The 25454-nt window shown below is 37.9% G+C and overlaps 1 protein-coding gene across 3 annotated transcripts in view; it reads left to right on the plus strand.

The window, feature by feature from the left end:
* cadm2a (cell adhesion molecule 2a) overlaps window positions 1-25454 on the plus strand; it is a 534075-nt gene that overhangs the window by 452869 nt on the left and 55752 nt on the right. For 2 of the 3 annotated variants that reach the window (XM_057821958.1, XM_057821959.1), the window contains one exon: window positions 9595-9708. The exons of the other annotated variant lie outside the window; for it this stretch is intronic. In XM_057821958.1, the coding sequence (XP_057677941.1) occupies window positions 9595-9708 (114 nt within the window). The remainder of the gene's footprint in view (window positions 1-9594; window positions 9709-25454) is intronic. 3 annotated transcript variants of the gene reach the window in all.

Genomic DNA, 25454 nt, shown 5'->3' on the forward strand with positions numbered 1-25454 from the left:
TTTCATTTGAAGTGATATAAAACCATATATTAAAATATTATTCATTAATATAATTTTCAAACCGCTTATCCTTACGAGGGTCCCGGGGGTGCTGGAGCCAATCCAAGGTAACTCAGGGCAGTAGGCGGGGTACACCCTGAATTGCTTGCCAGCCAATTATATATGGCGGAAAACACTCAGGTGACTTGAAGTTCCGCTCTGAGAGCACCAATTTGGCCAAATTTCAAAATTGTATGTGTGATATATCATTGGAAAGTTTAAAATCTCAATTTTCTGGGGAAAGACACCTTTTGAACAGGAGGGCATTTAAAAAATAATAATAATAATTAAACAGCGAAACCCTAACTGGAGGTGAGAGCATGAGAGAGCATAATTAGAAACGCCATGATTTTAATAAGATATTATCGCGTACTTACCTTGTTTCGATCCGAAACTCCATGAAGCATGTATCACCGAGTGTTAAGACACAGCTGTGAATGGCCTCTGCCGGATTTTTGGGTGATTTCATTGGTGAAACATGGTCATATAACAAGGGTTGCAATGCAGAAATTGCAGACATCGAGGAGTGGTCGAGATTTTCTTTTTCATATATTTACCCTTTTAAACGTTTTTTTTTTTCCTTTCAATTTTTCTTTGTTTGGATCGATTATTTATCATCTAACATATCGGAAAAAATGCGACAGTAAAAAAAAAAAAAAAAATACAATTAAGCAGAAGTTATGAGGTAGATATCCGTGACTTTTTTACCAACGCCATTTTTTGCATTGTGACGTAATTTGTCTAAAAGTTTAAAACATGCGAGTGAATAATTTTTTTAAGTCGTTTTTTTTTTTCAAACGAAATATTAGACATCGATTAAAGATTCTAAGCTAAAAATAACAGACATTTTGAATAATAAATATAATTACTTCCCATCTATTTATGACTGGGTTGAAACAAAAGCCTTTGCGCGTCTGTGAACCGGGGTTTCCAGGGTAAAACGGACAAATTAAAAATAGTTCGAGGGCTTAATGCACCATTAATCTGTTATTGCAGCATATAGACATATTGTTCTTCCAAACACAACAGTTCTTTTGGCTTAAAATACAGCAGTTTATTTTAAAGAGGGGTGCAAGAGCAGAAACTGCTTTTTCAGCCATGTCTGTATTTTCCGCCATGTACGTAAATGTTTTTTTTTAATTATACTTCAGGGGGGAAAAAAAGTCAAAACATGTTGCCTATGTGTCTCTTTCCAATGCTAAATCTGAATAAATACAATGAACATACCCCCCAATTTTTTTTATTTTTTTTTCGCAGTTTTACACTTATCGCAGCGGGTTCTGGTCCCCAATAACCGCGAAAAATGAGGAATCACTGTATATGAACTATCTATAAGGCATCATTAAAAATCCTGAACAAAGCTGCGAGTCATGTCATCACTCGAAATTAATACCTCACGTACCCCATTTACTGCAAAATGGACACGAATGGGTGCTATTTATCTGTGCTACGTTTGCGCTAGTTCTTGGGACACCCCTATGTTATTGAGAGAGTTGGTACGCTCTGTCAGCTGTGACAGAGGGACTGCAAATGAGGTCATCGCTCGAAATTAATATCTCAATATCTATAAAACAATACAAGCACAAAAAAAAATTTTTACAGCACAAACGTAGCATAAACGAATGGCACTATTTCAGGTCCATTTTGCAATAAATGGGGGGCTGTGTAACGTCATCACTCGAAAATAATATCTCAAAAACGATTGCAGTACAAACAAATGGCACCATTTCAGGTCTATTTTGCAATAAATGTGGGTCTGCGTAACGTCATCACTAAAAATAATATCTCAATATCTCAAAAACAATAGCAGCACAAACAAAACTTTTTACAGCACAAATGAGCACAAACGTAGCACAAACAGTTTACATCATTTTTAGTCAAAATAGGGGCTTTGTTGACCTCAGATTGACCTATAAAAGAATCGTAAATATCTTAAAAACAATAGCAGCACAAACGAAACTTTTTACAGCACAAACGTAGCACAAACATTAACATGATTTTTATATAAATTTGTGTCTGATGGGGTGCCAACTTCACGGAGGTTGACAAAGGACATCACCTTGAACAAATGGTGATTCCCTCATTACATCGCACTTCAAACTTCCTGCCCTCAGTCGCCGATTTTTTTTTTTTAATTAAAAAAATAAATAAATAAATAAAGATGAGCTGTCCCGATCCAATCACGTAGTCTCACTCTCCCTCCTGCTGCTTCTCTTGGTCAAGCAGTGCACTGGAGTTGCTTCTTTAAATTGACGATGATTGACAGTCGTTCAGGTTTGATCTTGCCAGAGATGCTTGGAAGCCAAAACTTCAAAATACCGCATGCGCCAATCATCGGTTAGCTTGTCAAACTGTTGCTGTGGCAACGTTTTGTGTGTGTAAGTGGGCAGCTTGAGCGGATTGAGTGGACTCACTCAATGAAGATTTAATAAAGGCAAGCATTGTATTATTCTTGTTTAAAAATAATTTGGTGGGACACTAACATGTTGAAAACTAATCATAATTATTACATTTCAGGTGCGTAAAAATCATGTATATGTATATGGCGGAAAACACTCAGATGACTTGAAGTTCCGCTCTGAGAACCCCAATTTAGCCAACTTTCAAAATTATCTGATGGGTACGTGTGAGACATCATTGGAAAGCTTAAAATCTCAATTTTCTGGAGGAAGAAAAAATTTGAACAGGCAGGCTTTTTTTAAAAAAAAAAAAAAAAAAAAAAAAAAAAAAGTTTTTTTTTTAAACAGCAAAACCCTATCTGGAGGTGAGAGCACGCGAGAGTAGAATTACAGACGCCATGACTTTAACGAAATATTATCACCTACTTACCTTGTTTCGATCCAAAAACTCCATGTATTATGTATCACTGAGTGTCAAGACACAGCTGTGAATGGTCACAGCTGGATTATTTTGAGATTTTATGGGTGAAACATGGGAATACAATAAGGGTCACGATGCAGAAATCGCAGACATCAAGGAGTGGTCGAGATTTTCTTTTTCATATATTTACCTTTTTAAACGTTTTTTACCATTTGTTCTGTTTGGATCGATTATTTATCATCTAACATATCAAAAAAATGCAACAGAAACAAAAAAAAAATACAATTCTGAGATAGTTATGAGGTAAATATGCGTGACTTTTTTACAGACACCATTTTTTTCATAGTGACGTAATTTGTTTAAAAGTTTCAAACACGCCAGTGAATAATTTTTTAAAGTCGTTTTTTTTTTTTTTTTTTTATATTAAAGAAATATTAGACATCAAGTAATGATTCTAAGCTAAAAATGATAGACATTTTGAATAATAAATATAGTTAATTACCTTCATTTTATGGCTGGGTTGAAACAAAAGCAGTTGCGCGACATCTGTAAACGGGGGTTTTCAGGGTAAAACGGGCAATTAAAAATAGTTGGGGGGCTTAATGCGCCATGATTCTGCTATGGCAGCATATAGACATATTGTTCTATCAAACACAACAGTTTTATTGGCTTAAAATACAGCAGTTTCTTTTAAAGAAGGGTGCAATAGCAGAAACTGCTTTTTCAGCCTTGTCTGTGTTTTCCGCCATATATGTTTAGAAATACATAAAAAGTTTTAATTTAATTATACTTTGGGGGGGAAAGGTTTTTGAAAAACGTGTCTTATATGTATCTCTTTCCAATGCTAAATCTGAATAAATAGATTGAACATACAAAAAAAAAAGTTTTTTTGGGTTGGGGGGGGCGCTACTTCGCGGTTTTTCACTTATCACGGCGGGTTCTGATTAACCACAAGAAATTAGGGATCACTGTAATTAAAACTGTTTAAATTTATTCTAGGGCTGGCAAACGATAACAATTTTTAATCGAGTTAATTACAGCTTAAAAGTTAATTAATCGTAATTAATCGCAATTAATCACAATTCAAACCATCTATAAAATATGCCATAGTTTTCTGTAAATTATTGTTGGAATGGAAAGATAAGACACAAGATGGATATATACATTCAACATGCGGTACATAAGGACTGTATTTGTTTATTATAACAATAAATCAACAAGATGGCATTAACATTATTACCATTCTGTTAAAGCGATCCATGGATAGAAAGACTTGAAGTTCTTAAAAGATAAATGTTAGTACAAGTTATAGAAATTTTATATTAAAACCCCTCTTAATGTTTTCGTTTTAATAAAATTTTCAATCAAAAAATAAACTAGTAGCCCGCCATTGTTGATGTCAATAATTACGTCCACAATGCTCATGGGTGCTGAAGTATATAAAATCAGTCGCACCCAAGCGCCAGCAAAGGGCAGCAAAACTCCATAAAACACAATTAACAAGTGGGCAGTTCACTGTACTGTCATTTAAATCTGTCTGAGCAGGGCATGTGCGTTAATTGCGTCAAATATTTTAACGTGATTAATTTAAAAAATTAATTACCGGCCGTTAAAGCGATAATTTTGACAGCCCTAGTTTATTCAGATATTAGGTGTCAAACAAAAAGAGACTTTGTAGAACCTACTGACTCACACTCTACCAAGTATTGCTCTGTATTTCGAGGGACATTTAATTGGCGCGCTGATCTGTTATACCATGCCGGCATTACTTGAAGCCTCGCATGGAAACCTACCGGCGTCGAAAAAAAACGATGCCCTTAATGAAAGTCATGTTTTTAAACTGACAAATTCAATGGCACAGAGAAAGGCAATTGAAGCTCAGGAGGGTCAAAGAGTCCAATGGAGATTCATTACTTGTTCTTTGAAAATGGCACCCGCTTTGTTCCCAGCATTCATTAGTGATTAGCACACCTTTTAGCCTTTTGCAATTGCTGCCATAACTCTTGGAAAATACCATTTTAATGGTTCCTCTGCAGCGAGGAGACATTTTCACTCAGAGACGCGCAGTTGAGCTGTTTTGTGATTCTCGCCGAGGCTGAAAAGTCACGGAGACACCCGGGCCTTTCAGCACGGCCAATTAAAAAGCCTCCACAGTGCCATAAAATCCAGAGTGACACAAACAAGGTGGCGGTGTAACCTCATTAATTTTGTCAAACAATGCTTCACTGCCAATCCCTTTGTACCGTTAATATTTTTCTTTTATTTGAAGAAACACCTCAAGGGTTTTCTTTTAATTGTGATTCAAAAATAATAATTTTGCTTTCGATTCGTATTTGACACAATATAATTGTTTGGTAGTGAGTTTATACAGCTGATCTGTAACTGTGGCGTTTCAATTTTTTTTTTTCCATATCTGATTGTATTTCTTTGCTTACCCAATGAACATTTTATTTCCTACGGTTGCCATAGAAACATACTGGCAGTTCTATGTCGTTAAAATATCCTGACTAAAAACCACTGGATGCATCATCCGCAGTTATCTGAAATTAACCCTCCGGGCTAGGCAAACATCAGGGATAAATGTGTCCGACACAAAGATAGACAGCGTGTCCTTGGAGCTTCGTATGCAGAGGAGCATCAAATTTATCATGTTGTCAAAATGTGACGGTATTGAAGATGATCTTTTGGAGGAGATCAAGCAAAAGTGTTTTGACTTGAAAAGTCTGATAAAAACACACGAGGGGCACCGACAATGGTGTTTAAAATGTGTTTCAAGAAAAGACTGCTTAGAGAATAGGAATTTGAGTAACCTACTGGTCTGAATGGCTTTAATGTATCACATGGGTGTTTTATATACAGTGGTACCTCTACTTAGGAAATTAATTTGTTCTGGAAGTAGTCTCATAACCTGAAAATTTTGTGAGTAGAGATGCGTTTTCTATGTAAATGTCCTTATCCATTCCTAGCCCCCAAAAAATCCAGATAAAAATATTTTATAAAGCATAAAAATGCATCAAAACATGTAACAAAAACATATTACAATTCGCATAGACTTCAATATCAGTTGACAAGACACGGGGCTTGGGGCCAATCCGTAGGGGGCCAATTTTCAAAAACTTAAAATTCAAATATTTTCAAAACCAAAGCCACTGGTTACCTTAAACCGAAACAGGCACCTCCCTTAGGCATGTATGAGTTTCCATGAGCAGCAACATGAAAAAATTCAAAGTCGTTTCCTAGTAAAATCCCAATTAATTATTTTTTATAACAAAACTTAAAACGGCTATAAAATTCTCAAATTTTACACTAGATGAACAAAAATCACCAAACTCACCTATATTTTCAGGATCAATAGCAATATTTACGTATCATATACGTTTTTGCCAAAAATAGCTACTTTGTTTTTTTTGTTTTTGTCTTTTTTTTTTAAGTTGAAAATTCTTGTAAATAAATGCGTAAATCGTGGAATTTCTATAGATATGAACGTAAAACAGTCTAGATTCTTGGTTAAAAGCAAAAAACCGTCAGTTATCGTTCATTTTACGTACATTTTTCAAGCCAAAGTTACGGTATTGTGTAATCCAACATGGCAGCCGTCACGAAACAAAAAGGTATTTAAGTTGAAAATTCTTGTTGTAAATAAATGCTTAATTCGCGGAATTTCTATAGATATATGTGTAAAACAGTCTAGATTGTTGGTTAAATGCACAAACCCATCAGTTATCGTTCATTTTACGTAAAATTTTCAAGCAAAGTTATGGTATTGTGTAATCCAACATGGCAGCCATCACGAAAAAAAGAGGTTTTTAAGTTTAAAATTCTTGGGAAGAAATGCTTAAATCGCGGCTTTTCCATAGATATGAACGTAAAACAGTCAAGATTCTTGGTTAAAAACAAAAAACAGGCAGTTATCGTTCATTTTACGTAAATATTTCAAGCAAATGTCACAGTATTGTGTAATCCCAACATGGCGGCCGTCACGAAACAAAGAGCTTTTTCAGTTGAAAATTCTTGTAAGTAAATGCTCAAATCGTAAAATTTCTATGAATATGAAAGTAAGACAGTCCAGATTCTGGGTTAAAAGAAAAAAACGGGCAGTTATCCTTCATTTTACGTAAATATTTGAAGCCAAAGTTACACTAATTTTATCCATTGATTTTTTTGTTGTTGTCACAATGCATGCATGGTGCTATTAAATATAATAATTACCTTGAATCCTCGACCAAATCACTCTTGAGACACTCCTGCCTGCTTGTATGCAGTAAAACTTTTGTCCTTTTTCCACTTAAATCCGGCGTTAGAAGGTAGCGTCTGCTATCACAGTGAAAGCCAACTTAATGTTCTGCCTAAATAGGCCCCCTATGGGGAGGCTTTTAATGTCGCGCCCTCAGTCTATCGTGGATTGTTTTTTTCAATTAAAAAATAAATAAATAAAATATTTCCTAGAGAGGTCCCGATCCGTTCACGTACAACCTCTCACCCTCCCTCCTGTTGCTTTTCTTACTCACTAGGGCAGCTGCAGCTTGTTAAAGTTAACTATGAGTGACAAGTGTACAACCTTTGATCTTTCCAGAGAAGCTTGGGAGCGCTGTGCTTCAAAGGCGCCGACTCATTGTGTGTGTGTAAGTAAGCAGCATGAGGGGATTTCAGTGGTTTAAGTAGACTGTGCGATACCAAGACGCAATGATTATGTTGCGGAATGGCCTCGCCTTTATATGGTGTCAGCGAAAACGAAGGCGAACACGGAAACCTTTGAATCCGGGCTCCAAAGTGGAAGGATTTGATTGCAGGGGCTTGCTTCGCAACCATATCAATGCAAAGCTCTCGCACCGATGATGTCAACATTAAAAACAGCAAATATGGTGGAACATCAGCTTTAATTTATGTTTTTATAATATTTTTAATTTAAATATGTGATGTTTCCATTTTTGTGCCTTTTGGAACAAAAGAAAAATGGTCGGTTGGTGTCAAAGTGCTGTCGCCTTGTAAATCTGCACTGCCCCCTAAGGCCTGGCATGAATACTACATTGTTTTCACGTGGAATTGTGACATTGTTCGAATGGAGACGGAACGATATAAATGCAAATATGAAATTTGTCGTATTCTCGGAGCGTCACCATGTAAACTGCCCCTTAACAAAGACAAGCATTTTGCCACGTTATTCTTGTTTGAAAATAATTCGGTAGGACAGTAACATGCTTAAAACTTATCATAAATATTACATTTGAAATGCTTAAAAACCATTTAATAAAACACTTTTTTTTTTCTTTTTTTTTAATCATACTTTGGGGGAAAATATACGTATCTCTTTCCGTTGCTAAATCTGAAAAAATACACTGAACAAAACACACACACAAAAAAAATAATGTAAATAAGCTCCACCTCTACTTCGCGGATTTCGATTATCTCGGTGGGGGCGAGGGCGCGGTCCCCATTAACCACGTAAAACGAGGGATCACATTACACTCACGTAAAGCTGTTGGACCACCTAGTGGCCCAAGGGGCGAATGAACAGGATGCTGGGATGCACACATACACATACAGTAGAGGTCTCTCTTAGCCAATTGGATGACAGGAAGATGCTAGGCAATAGCCAATGGCAGAACAGCTATAAGTACAGGTACGTTACGTTCAATAAACTCTGGGAGCTGCGAGTTGCAGCTGTTGGGTGCAGTCTTTCAGGTCCTCCGCGTGTTTGTTTTCAATTCAGGTGAGACGGCTTGACTGGATTGTTAAATAAAGACTGGAGGCAAGAGATCAATACTGTGCAGTTTTAATTTCAAGAAATTTCTGGGTGCATTCAATGACAGAACAAAAGCTGTCTTGAGCATATAAGCGTTGCTTATATGCTGTACAGGAGGTGTGTCTGTTTGGTGATTAATTCTTCCTGCGGATCTTGCAAAATAGGTCATGAGCCTTACTGGTTGCAGTTAAAAGTCCATGATTATCTGATGCAAAACTAACTATCAGCAGTTTCAGTGAAAAACAACTGATCGTGCTTGCAAACATATTAGAAGATTGCATTAGGCGAGATGTATACTGACTTCACAGCCCATACTGTATTTTTACCTTTCATAGCCTGGAACTTCTTTCGTCACAAGAGGCAATATTCTCATGTTGAGGCGAGTGGTAACCTGAAAATTCCGTATGTAGAGACTTTCGTAAGTAGAGGTACCACTGTACTCTTATTGTGGTTGTGGCAGCGAACAGGAAGGAAGCAGACAGAAGAGGAAAAGAACAAACAACAAGAAGAAATACATTAGTACATGCCTATGCTACCTATGAACATAGCGGTGCTATCGTTAGGTAATTATACCTACCCGTGGACACCATGTGCGGGGCCGGATAACCAAGCGAAAGAAGAAGGACGGTTAGTCAAAAAGAGACATGATTAGGCAGTGTGCCGCATACACAATTCAGCAATGTGAGGTGAGGAACACACTATTATGTAAATCACCTGCAAGTGTGGATATGTTGACATCCTATTCTATGCCCGCTGATCGCTAATCCTGGAACTGACTATCTCTCTAGAACGTGTTTAAAGAAAAGACTTAGCATTCCTTTGTTTTGCTGAATATGTTAATAGGTTGCTATTTTGCTTGTTTTTAACAATCATTATTTTGTTTTAACATCATGCTTTGCTGTTGACTAATGTTGTCTAATGACTCCCATTTTCAGTCCATTTTTTTCTGTTGCATTATCGTTTTTCCTTTGTTTGTCTATCCCCTCCGCCAGAAGAACCCACTACCCTGCCTCCATCCACCACACACCCCTTCCATCCCATCCCCCCAGACTCCACCGCTCTAATAGGCACGCACGCTTCAGACCCCACAGTCACTGGAAACAAAGGTACAGTACAACCACTTGCTTTTGTCCAAACTCCACCGCTTGTATATGCTATCACTTCATTTCCTCACAACTCACTGTCAATATCAGTTTTTTTTTTTTTTTTTTTTTTTTTTAATTTCCAGTTAAAATGGTTCCTCCAGGTACACCGTCTTATTGTATTCAGTTTGAGTGCAGCTGTTTAAAATCCAATGCCCCCTTGACATTCCTAAGACTTCAGTAGTCCCGTGCCTTGAAAGCTCAAAGAAGTAAATGTCATGTCCAACTGCAAATGTCTGCTCCCCAGAGATGACTCATCGTGACTCCTAATGTTGTGTTCAATCCAGGAACTCTTCACACTTGAAAAGATCCTCTTTTTTAAAGTTGTAATTCAAACTTTTTAGGTAGTGCCATTGACATTAGGGATGGAAACCTCTGGGTACCCTATGATCCGATTTGCGATACAAGGCTCACCCATAGACTTAATCACCTTTTGACATGACACTTCATCATTCTTTGCGTAACGCCTTATCAAAGGTGGCCAAGCTTCATTTAGTAATAGCCGAAGACGGCACACGCTCATGTCAGATTTAAGCTTGGATTTTTAAAGAACAACAAAAGCTGTAACGCATACAAACAGGAAGGATTGTATCAGGAGTGATTTGTTCGAGGATTCAAGGTGAATATTATATTTTTCGTACCATGCATGCGTGATTGAAGCATTTATTCGCACGAATTTTCTTCTTTGTTTACACATGGTGGCGGCTAATTTTCGTAACTGACTAGCCTCATAGTTAGCAATATTTACGCGAAATAAATGTTACCGGCACGTTTTTTTTGCTGTCAACCAAGAATCGCGACTGTTTCACATCCACATCTATGAAGAATTTGGGGATTTAAGCATTTATTCACAAGATTTTTTTGTGAATAAATTTTAAGCATCACAAGAATTTTTGCCAGAAAAGCTTGTTTACGCCAGGCGGCCGCTAGCGTCTTTCACTATCAGAGTAGCATTGTACTTCGACAATCTATGTAAAATAAACGCTAACTGCACAGTTTCTTTGCTTTTAACCAAGGATCGAGACATAACTAACTGGAAGATAATGCTGTTCTGGCCGCGACAGCTGGTTAAACTTTTCCCTCATCACCGTCTGTCTCATAATGATGAATTATTTTTTTATTTCTGCGGGCTCTGCTCGCGAGCAGCACAGACTCAAAGGCATCGTTTGTTGCACTAGTGGTCCCGGTCGTTCTGCTCGATCGTCCAGCGCCTGGCATCCCGGGCGTCCTACTGGTTATTCTGCTTGGTCGTCCGCCGCCTGGCATTCATTTGGTCGTCTTCCGCCGGCGCCCGGCCATGCAGCTTGGCCGTTCGTTGCCATTGAATCGGGTTGCGGGTCTTACCAAATTCGCTACTGCCCTCCAGTGGCCAGTTTTATTGCTTTAAAATTGATTTTCAGCTTTGTGCTTTGGAACTAAATTGAATCACGACGCATAGATGTCTTTTTTGAGAAAAAAAACGTCAAAGACGTATGAATACGTCTTTGGGACACTGAAACAATTAAAAATAGAGCGTGTTTATAGTTTTTGGGAGCAAATGAGTTAACAACACTGATCGCGATATACTGTATCACCCTTTTCAATATATTGTCACACCCCTAATTAACATTAGAGATGTCCCGATCCGATATTTGGAATATTTGGATCGGATCGGACGCTGATATGGGCAAAAAATGCGCATCGGTATCGGGAAAAATTCCAATCCAGACTTCCGATCCAGTTTTTTTTTTTTTTGTAAATCCGGTCCGGGTTTTCCAGCGCACCGATTTACATAATCCATTCCAGTTTTTGCTTCGGTTTCCCGAAAATCCGGTCCACATTTTACGGCACACCTTCAACACACTACATTTACATTACCATCTCCCAATTTACCGAGAGACTTATCGGTAAAAATGTCAGCTGTGTGGGATCATTTCACCTTAAAGGACGACAAAGACGAAGAGGCAGAGAGCAACATATGCCACAATAAAGTCAAGCATAGTGGTAAAGCTGTAAGAAGTTTTAATGCAACCAACCTAATCAAGCATTTAGCGAAATACCACCACAAACAATATGAGGAGTGTGTTAAGAAAACCGAAGACAAAAAGAAAGGTCCTACGCAACTAACACTGGCAGAAACTTTTGCTATGCGTGACAAACTGGCACTCGACAGTCCCAAAGCCCAGGGAATAACATGAGTCATTGCCGAAGAATTCATTCTGGATGACGAGCCATTATCTCACCTGAGTAAAGATGCACCATCCAACACGCGACTGGGCCGCTGAAGATTCGAGAACGGTTCACAAACATCCAAATTCCGATTATTGAAATATGTCAAGTAAAGCGGAACTAATACACAGCGCGGTCTTCGGGACGCAATGAGAAACTGACCGCATTGCGTCCCGAAAGTAAACATTCGTTGTCTTAGACCCGGGTAATGCCAATGCTCAACTCACGGCTTTAGCTCAACTCATGCCGCTGGATAAAAAGCACAAGAATACCTGACTGCTGCTGACGTAAAGTCAACGTCGTTTTATTGGAGATAATAGATATCATATGTATATAGAACCAGATGCTACATGACAGACTCGACTGCGTTAGCAACATTGAAGTATTGAAAACCAGTTGCGTTAGTAAACAGCCGCCATCTTAAAGCAGAAGACTTCCCTAGTAGGCTGTTGTGAACCATCCAAGCGAACCTAATTAACTTTTTATCTAAAATACTCCTAAATCGGCAAAATCTTGACTTGAATCTATCTTCAAAACAGTTTTAAAACTTTCACATGTCGAAAGTAGACAGAAGGGAAATTATGGAATAACGGGAGCAATTTTAACAACTTTAACAGTTGATTCGCAAAATTAAATGAATTGAATGTAATTTAAAGCTGCTGATACAGAATGGGGACTTGAGTATTTTAATGACTGTTTTAAAATGTTAACTTGATACTGAAATAGTCGTGTATTTAAACCTGAGAGGCTTTTTATACAATTTTTGTAACTAATGCACGAAACATTAAAAGCATCTAATAGCTTAGGGGATTTGTGGGATTTTCCACTGAGGTTGTTGGTGTGTTTTGCTTTTTTAAGACAGTTTACAATATTATTTGTACGTTTTACTGACTGACTATGCCATTTCTGTTTGTTATTTATAATGTTTTGTGTTTGTCACTGAATAAACAGGTCAGTTTCTTGTTACCAACCGTTGTGTGTTATTCAAACTCACCTAATTCAGCTGGCTAGTTGTTATCAAGGGTACTAAAACCTTTTTCAGCATGAGTCTGACAACTAAGTAAGGAGGCTGAATAACTTTAAACTTTAACACATGCTCAGATAGGTCGGTATCGGTATCGGCCAGTATCGCTATCGGATCAGAAGTGCAAAACAATATCGGTATCGGATCGGAAGTGCAAAAACCTGAATCGGGACATCCCTTAACATACTCGCTCATATTAACTTTTATAAATGACGCTACGACGAATGGGTCTTTTATGAGCATTTCAACATTATACAAGGGATTACTAAATGCTAATGTCACCACCATTTTTAAGTATCTGTCAATACATGGACAATTAAACCTTCACTATGGAGCAGACATTCAATATGTCTAGCCTAAACCTGACAAATTGTTGCTATGTCAAAAACTGCAAATGGACAAACTAAACAAAGGCCATCAGTAATTGATAGTTAAGAATGTGGATGAGTGTGTGGAATTGCAAACATTAAAGCCGATATTGATTCAACTTTTTTTTCCTAAAGAAGAGCAAAATGATGCCAGCAGAGGCTATTTGAGCTTCATTCTTAACCTTCTGCATATTGTACGTTGTCTCAACAGCAATAATTTGCTTTCACTGTACATTCAGGTGATGAGTAATATGAAATCTTTCTAAAATTCTTATGAGAAGAAGCTTGAGTCTTTAATGCTGTAGGTAATGGTAATTTTCTCATACGCCTTGACCGCCTCATGTAATCCAGAGCGAAAAGGTCATGGTCATATACGTTTCTCTCATCCGCTACAAGGCTAACAGCATCATATTTTAGTTAAGTATGTTCTAGCCCTCCGTGGCGTGAAGAGCTTTTCCAAGATTGCGGTCCAAAATGGATGCTCGCGTCGATCATGGTGACTACCAAAGAGCCGAGCGGTGCCAGAAAGATGTTATCACCGGGTGAGAACTACTTTCCCAGACTGTGGATATTGTCGAGCGATACAAGAAACAATTGAAGGACTTTTCTTGAACCCTTCAACATAATAGAGTGGGAGTTGGCATGGACGAGCTCATATTTCAAGTTCGGGTCATCAAGACGTTGGAGTAATAAAGCACGAGTTGGACAAGATGTCTCTAGATGTAGGAAACTTTCCAATTATTGTTTGGCATCTGTGTTAGCCATTGCTTTAATGTCAATCTGCTGTAGAAAAAAAACACTTAAGAACAGATAAAAGTTTCTGTGCTTATCTTTCACAAGGACTAAGGCAAAATTCAGTCACGTTTAACCACAGAAAAGGACTTTTGATATTAGAAGATGAAGAGATACAGTCCCTGACAAGTCTTGTCGCTTATCCATTTTGTAGAAATAATTGCAAATAACCTGACTTTTTAAAATTCAATTGGTTTCAGAAATGGCTCATATGAAAGCTAAGACCGCCCCAAATGGTGTTGAATGTACAAAAATATATTTGTTTCACTGAAAAAAGATTTATAAATTAAAGAAGATATAAAGGTCAAATTTTGGCAAGACAAAAGTTTTGTCGCCTACAGAAAGTAGTGTGAAAATTGAACAAAAAATGTACTTCAAATACAAAAATATGTTACATAACATAAGTGAATTAAGTAGTGGTGCTGTGAGATCCAAATTTAATATTTTGTATGACTTCCATGGGCTTGAAGGACTGCATTCATGTGGTTCGGCAAGGATTCATACAATTTATTGATGAAGTCATCAGGAACATCAAAGAAAGCAGTCTTGCATGCCTCCCAGAGTTCATCAACATTCTTGGGTTTCCTCTTCCATGCTTCCTCTTTCATCCTATTCATGTCTGGTGACTGGGCTGGCCAGTCCTGGAGGATCTTGATCTTCTTTGCCTTGAGGAACTTTGAGGTAGAGATTGAAGTATGCGATGGAGCACCATCCTGCTGCAGAATTTGTCCTTTTTTATGGTTAGAAATAGGGCTGTCCCAGACGACTAATTTCCTCCCGATTAGTCAGCCGACTATTTTTACGATTAGTCGACTAAAAAACATTTCGGAACACCTAAATTCTTTATTAACGTATAAATAAATAACATAAATATCAATAATAAATCACAAACAATGAGGTCAAATGCTGCTGGCATTAACTGGTGCAAAAAAATATAAACAGAAAAACTGTGACTTCACCTTTTTAACAGGAGTCAAAACAATTCTTACTCTTTTTGCGGTATGTCATTGTTTATATTGTTCTAAATGTTAAAATGAATTGCAATGTCACTGACAATCATTTTCAGAATACTTTGTGTGAGTTCAGATGCTCTTTCCGGTGTGCATTCCGCATTTTTTGGGGAGGGGAATCCAGTACATCCAGTATGGGGGTGTGCAAGAGGTCTGCAGGGTGGAAGGCAACATAAATAGTCTTAAATACTGTATCAACAAATCTTAGCAATTTTTAAATTTGGCCAAATTTGGGGTCTCAGAGCGGAACTTCAAGTCACCTGAGTGTTTTCCACCATATCTATACATGATAAATTTTTATCGTGTAATGAATCCGGAGAAAACAATGCCTTTAAATGCTGAATGTTTTAGTGTACATGTGTGGAAAAAACTACACTCAAATAGGCAAATATAGGACTCTGAAGCCTTCAACATTTTTACAACAACTTTTGTAATACTTGATTAATCTACCACGTACATACAGGTATATATGTCACTTTCCATTCGGTCTTTTAGTCTCCAAGGATAAACCACATTTCGCTTCCATTCATGAAAAAGTTTATTCCTCACATTAAGACTTAGAAACTTTCATTCTGCTGAGTTGCGGTTATGTAACATATTTTTGTATTTGAAGTTCATTTTTTGTTTAATTTTCACACTACTTTCTGTAGGCGACAAAACCTTTGTCTTGCCAAAATTTGACCTTTATGTCTTCATTAAATGATAAATCTTTTTTCAGTCAAACAAGTATATTGTTGTACATTCAACATCATTTGGGAGGGTCTTAGATTTCATATGAGCCATTTCTGAAACCAATGGAATAATTAAAAGTCAGGTTATTAGCAATTGTTTCTACAAAATGAATAAGCGGCAAGACTTTTGTCAGGGACTGTACATGTAACGCGTTACTACCCAACTCTCTTGATAATACACAAAAAAACAAAAAAAAAATTCTGTGAAAATACAGCTTAGTTCATACTGGGGACACAAATAGCACGCAATAAAAATCACCCTGTCTGATTTACATTGAGACAGATACCGTGTTTTTCGGACCATAAGTCCAGAATTTTCTGTGGGCCTTGCAAAATCAGCCAAAATCCAGTAAAACGGCCGGTAGTGAAGGGGGTTGCACCGGTGAAAATAGCTGGGAGGAATGAATTAAGTTATTCAGATAACTATAGCATAAAACGCATGCTAACAAGTTTACCAAACCATCAGTGTCACTCCAAAACACCAAAATAACATGTGAAATGATATCATGTGTTAATAATTTCACACATAAGTCGCACCAGAGTATAAGTCGCACCCCCGGCCAAACTATGAAAAAAAACTGCGACTTATAGTCGGAAAAATACGGTAGTAGATAGATTGGCCTATTCATTTGTTAGACAGATGGACAGATAGACTTGAAGACAGAGCAAGAGACTTATGAACAGAACAAAGTGTACTGGACGTTAGCCAAATGAAGTCATACAAGAAGAAGAATAAATATTGTGGTTCGTACAAAAGGACAGATGGCTGGACCTCTAAAATGATTGTTAGACAGACAGACATGATGATGTACTTTATGTACAAATGGAGGAAAGGAGACAAATAAATGAACGGACCAACAGATGGTCCGTCCATCAGACAGAAAAGAAGGACATAGAGTATGGCTGGACACAGAAAGATGGACGAACAGATGCCCGGAAGAAAATTTGAATATTTTCATGCTCCATGAAGCAATAGATTCGTCAGAGTGTGACAAATATATGTAATGAAGTAGCATAGTTTTTTTAAATGACTGTTTGCCTACTAGTGATTCCGTTTCTGCGCCTCCCTACCATAACGCTGACACGGCGTCATGTCTGATATGGTAACGCAAGACGTCGCGTTTGATTGACATATCAATTTAAAACTTAAATGCTGCGTTAGGCAAAATGCAGATGAGTTCGCTGACCCCCACAGTCTTCAAAGTTGAAATAACCATTTTTGTGAGATCATCTCTAATGCCATCCTTTCTGCATTTCTTCTTTTTTCCCCTATGAAACCTTTTTTTTTTTTCATTTCCCTCCTCCAATACACATTCCAATCTCTCTAAAGGCTTCCACACAATGTTAAATATTCCACATCAGCTTGTGATGTCTATTTGTGTTCTGCTGACACACAAGAGGAGCACAGCTTCTCTGAGTATCGTGAGGGAATCTCGATATCAGACTCCTTCAATGCGTCCCCAGTCGCGGGATGCTCCGCTATCTGCTTTCATGTGTCTTTTTGATTTATTACCAGCTCTTTTCACGGGCTCCAGATGAAAGCAAACACGCGTGGAGCTCCTACAGCCCCATGACGTTTTGTCTTTTTAATAAAGTTATGCCGAGGCGTGAGCACGTCTTAGCTAGCAAGGCGGAATATTAGCATATAACGCAGCTGATTGTCTCTTTCGTCTGATCCTCTCTTCACTTTTCAATACCTCGCGACTATTTATTGTCGACCTACAGTGCGACTTATCGTGGACGAAGCCGTTCTTTACCATGAAGCGTTTCTGCTAGAACAAAGAATTGACACGGTTTACTTTATTATTGAACTTGCTCAGGCGTATTGGTTTCATGTTTAATTTATGAAGATCCACTCCGCACATAAAGATCCGTAGGTTGGAGCCACATCTTAGGAAATGTTCTTGGTAAATCCTGCCAACAAAAGTCATCCAAACTCACAGCAAGAGGTCCGTAAAAACTGAACAGACGCCACATTAAAAGTATCGCTTCCTTTGCTTGGTCGGAAAGTGCCAAAAAAACTGAAGTTTTTGGTTTAATAACAAACAATGACTTCACAATAGCGCCAGTGATGAATGTGGAAATGCTGTACAATAGTTTTTTAGCACAAGACTGGCAGTTATTTAATGAGGAATAGCATTTTTTCGTTTTTGCTAGTGTTACACCAACACAAAATGTGTCTGATTTAAAAAGAATCTGTGATGACGCCTGACCTTTTTAATCTCAGTTTCAGCTACGTGTGTATCTTAAAATTGAACAGAAGGTGCTGCGTGTAATAACTAAAGCCAGTTTTTTTTTCTTTCAAAGCAAAATTGGTATAATGAAACTTAATTAAAAAGTGGTGTTTTCGTCACCGATGACGAGAATGAAAATATGTCGTCGATGAACAATTTTTGGTAACACTTTATAATAACGCCAAGGGCGAAGATTTGGGCTCAACATTGTTAGACATGGAAACATTGTTAAACATGGAACCCACCAAAAGAAGACTAGACTCTCTTCTTTCAGCAGAAAAAAGTTAGTTCATATCTTTTTCCATTCTTTAGAAATCAGCATTAGAAAATAGCTTAGTTTGAGCAATTTTCCAATTTCTGATGAAAAAACAGAGAAATTGAGCTTTTTGTGAGAGCGTACATTTCAAGGCAAGGCAAGGCAAATTTATTTATATAGCACAATTCAACACAAGGCAACTCAAAGTGCTTTACATCATATAAGAGATCATAGAAATCACATTTAAATCAATACAACCTAAAAACCAAGACAATCAAAATCGGAAATAAAATTTTACATAAAAATCGCATCTAATCACAAATAGAATAAAAATAAATAAATAAAAATAAAACAAAAACTACTAATAATAATAATAATTTAAATCAGCACTGGAGATAAGCATAAGAGGAATAGAAAGCAAGTAGATTGAAATATATAGACAGTTATGGATATGCAGTGCTAAACAAAAGCGTTTTTAGCCCTGATTTAAAGGAGCTAACAGTTTGAGCATACTTCAGACATTCAGGTAACTTGTTCCAGAGGTGAGGAGCATAATAACTAAATGCTGCCTCACCCTGCTTGGTTCTTGTTCTTGGAACATGCAGGAGACCGGTTCCAGACGACCTTAGGGGTCTAGATGTCTCATAGGAATCTATCAAATCAAGCATGTATTTTGGTCCAAGGCCATTAAGTGTTTTGTAGATGAGCAGTAGTATTTTATAGTCTATCCTTTGACTCACTGGAAGCCAGTGTAGCGATTTCAAAACCGGAGTAACGTTGGTCCAGCTTCCTTGTATTTGTGAGGACTCTGGCTGCAGCATTCTGTACTAGCTGCAGCTTCCTGACTGATTTTTTATCAAGACCCGTAAATATACCGTTGCAATAGTCCGATCTGTTGAAAATGAATGCATGCATAAGTTTTTCATTGTCTTGTTGAGTCAGAAGCCCCTTAATTCTGGCTATATTTTTAGGTGCTAATAAGCAGATTTAGTGACGGACTTTAGATGGCTATCAAATTTTAGGTCTGAGTCAATAATTACGCCAAGGTTTCTGACTTGATTTGTAGCTGTAAGTGACATTGTGCTAAGGTCCCTGCTTATCTTTAGGGACAATAAAGAAGCATAACCTGCATGTACACTTTTTGCTGGGGACGGGACATTATAATACCAAACAGATTGGGTGAATGAGGTCAGGGCTACATGTCTCACAAATATTAATCTAATAAACTCATTCACTCCCAGCCATTTTCACCGGAGCAAGGCCCTTCGCTCCCGGCCGTTTTACTGGATTTTGACTGATTTTGCAAGGCCCAAAGAAAAGTCTGTTCTATTGCTATATAAACATGGAACCCACCAAAAGAAAGATTAGACTCTCTTCTTTCAGCAGAAAAAAAAGTTACCGTATTTTTCGGACTACAAGTCGCACCTGAGTACAGGGGCGGACTGGTAATCTGTGGGTTCTGGATCGTTACAGTTAATCGTTACAGCACTAGTCTCAAACATGTTAGTAATTGGAGTCTTCCTGATTGTACTGGGTTGACAGGTGTTTATATGCAGCTAACCGCCTCAAACAGGTCAAAAAGTCAGACTCAAAAAGTCTACCTACACTCCACTTATTTGTTGGACTTTTAAAGGCGACTAAACGGTCTTGGAGGATCACAATTCTAGCCAATAGCTAAATACTAAACTACACTAAACTACTACAATTAAACTACCTAAGAAACTTTATATCTAAAATACTCCCTAAATCTGCAAAATCTTGACTTGAATCTATCTTTAAATGATTAAACATTTCTAAAACTTTCACATATAAAACTTTCACATGTTGAAAGTAGACAGAAGGGAACTAATGCAATAACGGTAGCAATTTTAACAACTTTAACGGTTGATTCAGAACATTAAAGAGCATATGACACGAGAAAAAAAAGTCCTAAATGGCATTGTTATGTGAATTAGAATCGTATTTTGAGACGATTCGACTATATACAACAATTTAGCAAAGCACAGATGACGAGAAATTAGTTTTTTAATCTGCCGGTCAGCCACGCCTACCATCATAGGGCTTTAGCGTCCCCAACAGGTGGATGACGTCAGCGGTAGACTGGGCTCATCGGTTTTACTATTCAGCCCATTGAGGGGGAATTATTCAGAACGAGGAAAACGCAACGAAGAGAGCCGCAAAATGTCATTCTTTCAGTCTCTCTACTCGAATATTTTTACAGGATATTCTTTTTATCCAAGTATTTTTCCCCAATAGCTATATAAATGGCTTGAGAAAGACCAGTCAGCCCGTCGAGGGGGAACTATTCACAACGAGGAAAACGCAAAGAAGAGAGCGGCAAAATGTCATTGTTTCTGTCTCTTAACTTCAATACTTTTACAGGATATTCTTTTTATCCAAGTATTTTCCCCAATAGCTATATAAATGGCTTGAGAAGGACCAGTCAGCCCGTCGAGGGGGAACTATTCACAACGAGGAAAATGCGACGAAGAGAGCGGCAAAATGTCATTGTTTCTGTCTCTTTACTTCAATATTTTTACAGGATATTCTTTTTATCCAAGTATTTTCCCCAATTGCTAAATAAATGGCATGGTCATGACAAATAAGAGTCTTGTGCTTAATGGAATATGAAATAATAAAAATGCATTTATTCAGGACGACATGGCAAAATTACTCCATAATGGTCAAAACTGTCGACTTCACCTTTACTGTCGCACCTCCCGAACGATATTTTATGACACCTAAATCGGACATATGTCATTTCCCTTACCCGGCTTCGGAGAATGTAAACAAACCAGAAGGCGTGACAGCTAGCCGACATGCTAACCCAAACCGAGTGATGTTTCAAAGTCTTCGAAGCGGAAAATCACACATAACTATCCTGGATTATTTGACATGACGACCCGGTTGTCGATTGTCATCGCGGATCTGCAAACCGCCCGGCGGAGAGCAATTTACAGTTCGTTCCCCGGAGGAGGGTGGCTGGAGTTATTGTGCAGCTAACGTGCTGCTGCTAATGAGCATTAGGAGAGCTTTTTACATGCCTATCAATGATCAAACGTAAGTATTCCTTCATTTAAAGAAAGTTTGTAGTGTTTACTTTGTAATCGCTGTATTCGTATTTGACATAATACAAAACAAGATGTTTACTCGCTTCCTCGTAAATCCAATGGTCCCACAGTAAATAGCCACGGTGAATGGGAACCTTTTGAAACTCCAAAAAGGTGCATACGCCTCTCCCTCATTCAGAATGATTTTTCTGCAGCCATTTGGCTGGCGTGATGCGAAAAATAAACGTATTAATCCGCAAAATCAGCTGAATCCTTCTTCCTCATACACAACAGTACACTGTCGCGTCTTCTACCGTACACGTCAAAGCGCCCTCCTCCTCAATGCAAGACCGAAGCCGGAAATCACTCATTTTCATGGCGCGGGATTAAAAAAATAATAATAATATTTTTTTGTTTTGTTTTGTTTTATTAAATCGTTTTCTCATTGTATTTAACGTTACAGACAAAATGTCTTACACACATCCAGAGTCTTTAGTTTTGGCTTAAAGTAGGGCTATCAAATTTATTGCGTTAACAGCGGAAATTAAAATATTTAACACAATTAACGCATGCGCTGCATGACCCACTCACGCATTGTCGCGTTCAATCTATAATGGCGCCTTTTTCCGATATATAGAGCTAAAAGGCAGCGTAAAATGAGTAGAGTGAATTTTGGCAGTCTTTGGAGCTTTTTTTTAATTGGCTAAATCCTTACAATCCCTACCGCAACAATTAGAAATATCGTGGGAAGCAATGTGGGGAAGAAAGGTAGTAGTTGATCTTTTTTTTTAACACCCTATATTATTTCCCAACACAGAGAAGATATATCAATTGGTGCCACTACGCACAGTCATGGTTGCACTTCCCATCATGCATTTTGGCAGAACAGTTAAATGGCTACAGTATCATTTACTGAAAGCTCAACAAATACACTAGATGGCAATATTTAGTCACAATATACAAAGTCACATTTATCCTTTAAGAATTACAAGTCTTTCTATCCGTGGATCCCTTTCACAGAAAGAATGTTAATAATGTAAATGCCATCTTGAGGATTTATTGTCATAATAAACAAATACAGTACTTATGTACTTTATGTTGAATGTGTATATTCGTCCGAGTTTTATTCATTTTTTTCTTAATGCATTCCCAAAATGTATATGACCGGGAATGATTGGAATTGAATCGGGAACACACACAAAAAAAGCAATCGGATCGGGAAATATCGGGATCGGCAGATACTCAAACTAAAACCATTGGGATCGGATCGGGAGTAAAAAAAACATGATCAGAACAACCCTAGTTTAAACTAAAACTACAAATGCATTAAAAAAAAAACTTAGCTTATGGTGGTCTTAACAGGGAGCAGCTGGATTCAGCCATGTGAAATGAGGGAGACTAGAGGGCAGTGTATCCACCCAAATCAATAAAACTAAATGCAAACACTTTCAAAACAAACCATTATGACGCCACTTTAATTAAACGAATACTCAATGCAGCAAAATTTAATTTGAATATTTTTTTTCTAATTGAATACTAAAGTTAATCGATTAATCGTTGCAGCACTACTGTCTAGTTATCGCAATATCCACAATATCCCTGTGTCTAGTTAAGTTTAGGGTAAAGAATTGGGCTTGGTCAAGTTCTCCCAAAAACCCTTTGAATTTCACATAGTGTGACCTATATTTTGTTTTTTTAAAAACATGAAAAGTAACTCCAGTTACTTTGCCATGTAACTAATTACTCTACCATTCAGCACTTAATTGCTTTTTCGGAGAAGTAATTTGTAACTGTAACTAATTACTTTTTAAAGTAAGATTAACAACGCTGCATATAATACATGTTTTGGATAGTTATTTTGAGATTTAGAGGGTAATTAGGGGTACTTATAGGGTTAATTCTGACTTCAGAAATTTGAGGTACGCCGCCGGCATAGGAACAAACTTCGTTATTGGACTACCTGTATAATAATAAAGTTATACTCTATCAGATATCATCGATGCGGCTAATGTCAAGACTCATTATTGGTCAGTGCATTGGAGCCTCAGCGAGTGGTGACATTTATTCAAGCGGGCAAGAATATTAGCAAATAAATATTTGATACGGCAGACTTGATGGTTCTAATAAATACTATAATTAGCTCCATTTTGCCTCGTGATAGTCGTTCACCTCTGGGGCGTAGCTACAGCAAAGATAAAGATCGCTAATCTTTGGTGTATGACTGTAGGCTGATGCCCGAAGTTAGCCTGTGATTCACTGTATTGATTAAGCGCTAGAGCGTGCTCCCGGTCAGTCTTAATGGCAATCATATGTCTTTCTCTAAGCACCGAAGGTATGTGCAATGTCATCAAAGGGTACATAAACACATCCTGACTCTGCATTGCCGCTTGCCTTTCCACTGTATTCTTCCATGCGGTTTTGCCAATTAGCCGTGACCTTGCCCAGCTGAAATTAGTCATCGCGCACAACAAGGATTTCTTTGAAATATTTACTGTTCACACCTCACAATCAGTATTCCTTCGACCAAGCCTGTTTGCGTGATACCGGTGCTAAGAATGGGCCCCTTCTCAGAGAGGACAGCAATTATTCATGGCCCGTGTCTCTGCCTGTGGAGGAGCAGAAATAATGAAATAAAGCACATCCACCGTCTTGCACTCTTAAAGTTATCTTCTCTTACTTTGTACCCGAGAGGAATAGAGGATAAAAGAAGAAAAAACTGCACCGAGAGCCTTGACACAAACAATGGTTTTACTCAGACATGAGACACGCAGTGAAATTGCCCAAAAGTGATACTAGAAAGCCTGTAGACACCTGATAGGTGATGTTACATCAGAGACCCCATCCATAGCATTATGTTCTACATTTCAGTTTTTTTCAGCTCAATACAGGCCAACTTGATAAGCGCACACACACTCGCATTCATTGTTTATACACTGTTCAGGGTTGAAGGATTTTTTTCTCTTACTTAATTCAATGGTTTCAAAAGAAGGCTTGGATAAAAATGCTTAAATTAAGCTTCAATAAAATTTGGTCCTTTTCAAGTGAATGCTTTCCAAGATGTCGCGTGTGACATTGTCTCTATTTTGCTGAGACTAGTCTACTTTAGGGATCTGACAGTATATCGACATGGTGAAATATCGCGATACTATCAACAGGCTGCTAGCAAAATCTTAGTGTCTAGTAGTCTCTAGTGTCTATGTAAGCTCATTGTCGGCGTTGGACATCCAATTCATTTTGACTGGATTGGACGTCTAGCGCTGTCAATGGCTCTGAAACTAGAGCATTCACAGCCAGTCTTTTGTGGGCATTTACCATAATTTTTGCCCTGTAAGGCACACCTGATTATAAGCCGCCACCCACCAAATTTGGCATGAAAACGGCATTTGTTCATACATAAGCCGCACTGGACTACAAGCTGCGTAAGTGTAACACTTTAATTGACAGCAGCATCATACAACTGTCATAAGACCAAATGAACCAACATGAAGCTTTGAACGAATTGGCTGCAAAGCTTCATTGCTTCAAGAAGCTTCATTTGGCCATCACTGGGGGTGAAGGAGATAGTACCTTTTCTCGTGGGCACAGTCTAACTATTTGCATTATTCTAACACACTTAATATAATCAATCAGGGAGTCGTGTCTTTTCTCATATTTACCGATCGACTTTTTGTATTACTCTAACACACTTAACCCTTTAACACCGAACGTGTCGGATGCGACACGTTTACGCATATCATCTTTGAAGCCTCGTAACGCTGTAAATACGTCACCAACGTGCCCCTGGTTGCTCTCGTTTGAAAGTACGGAAGTTGATGTCCACACCAGTTTTTATTTGAAGTCAATCGACCAAGTAAAACGGGAGATAATGTCATTTAAGTTTTATAGTTTTATTGCACTCATAAATATGCATTAAACGCTGCATGGACCATGTGTCTATCTCCATATTTCCATCATTTCTTGTCCTTTTTTCATAACCGAAAGCAGCACAAAAGACTACATATCCCAAGAGCCGTTGTGATGTCAAGAAGGACGAACCC

Source organism: Corythoichthys intestinalis, chromosome 18, assembly GCF_030265065.1.
Source record: "Corythoichthys intestinalis isolate RoL2023-P3 chromosome 18, ASM3026506v1, whole genome shotgun sequence".
NCBI classification, from domain to species: domain Eukaryota; kingdom Metazoa; phylum Chordata; class Actinopteri; order Syngnathiformes; family Syngnathidae; genus Corythoichthys; species Corythoichthys intestinalis.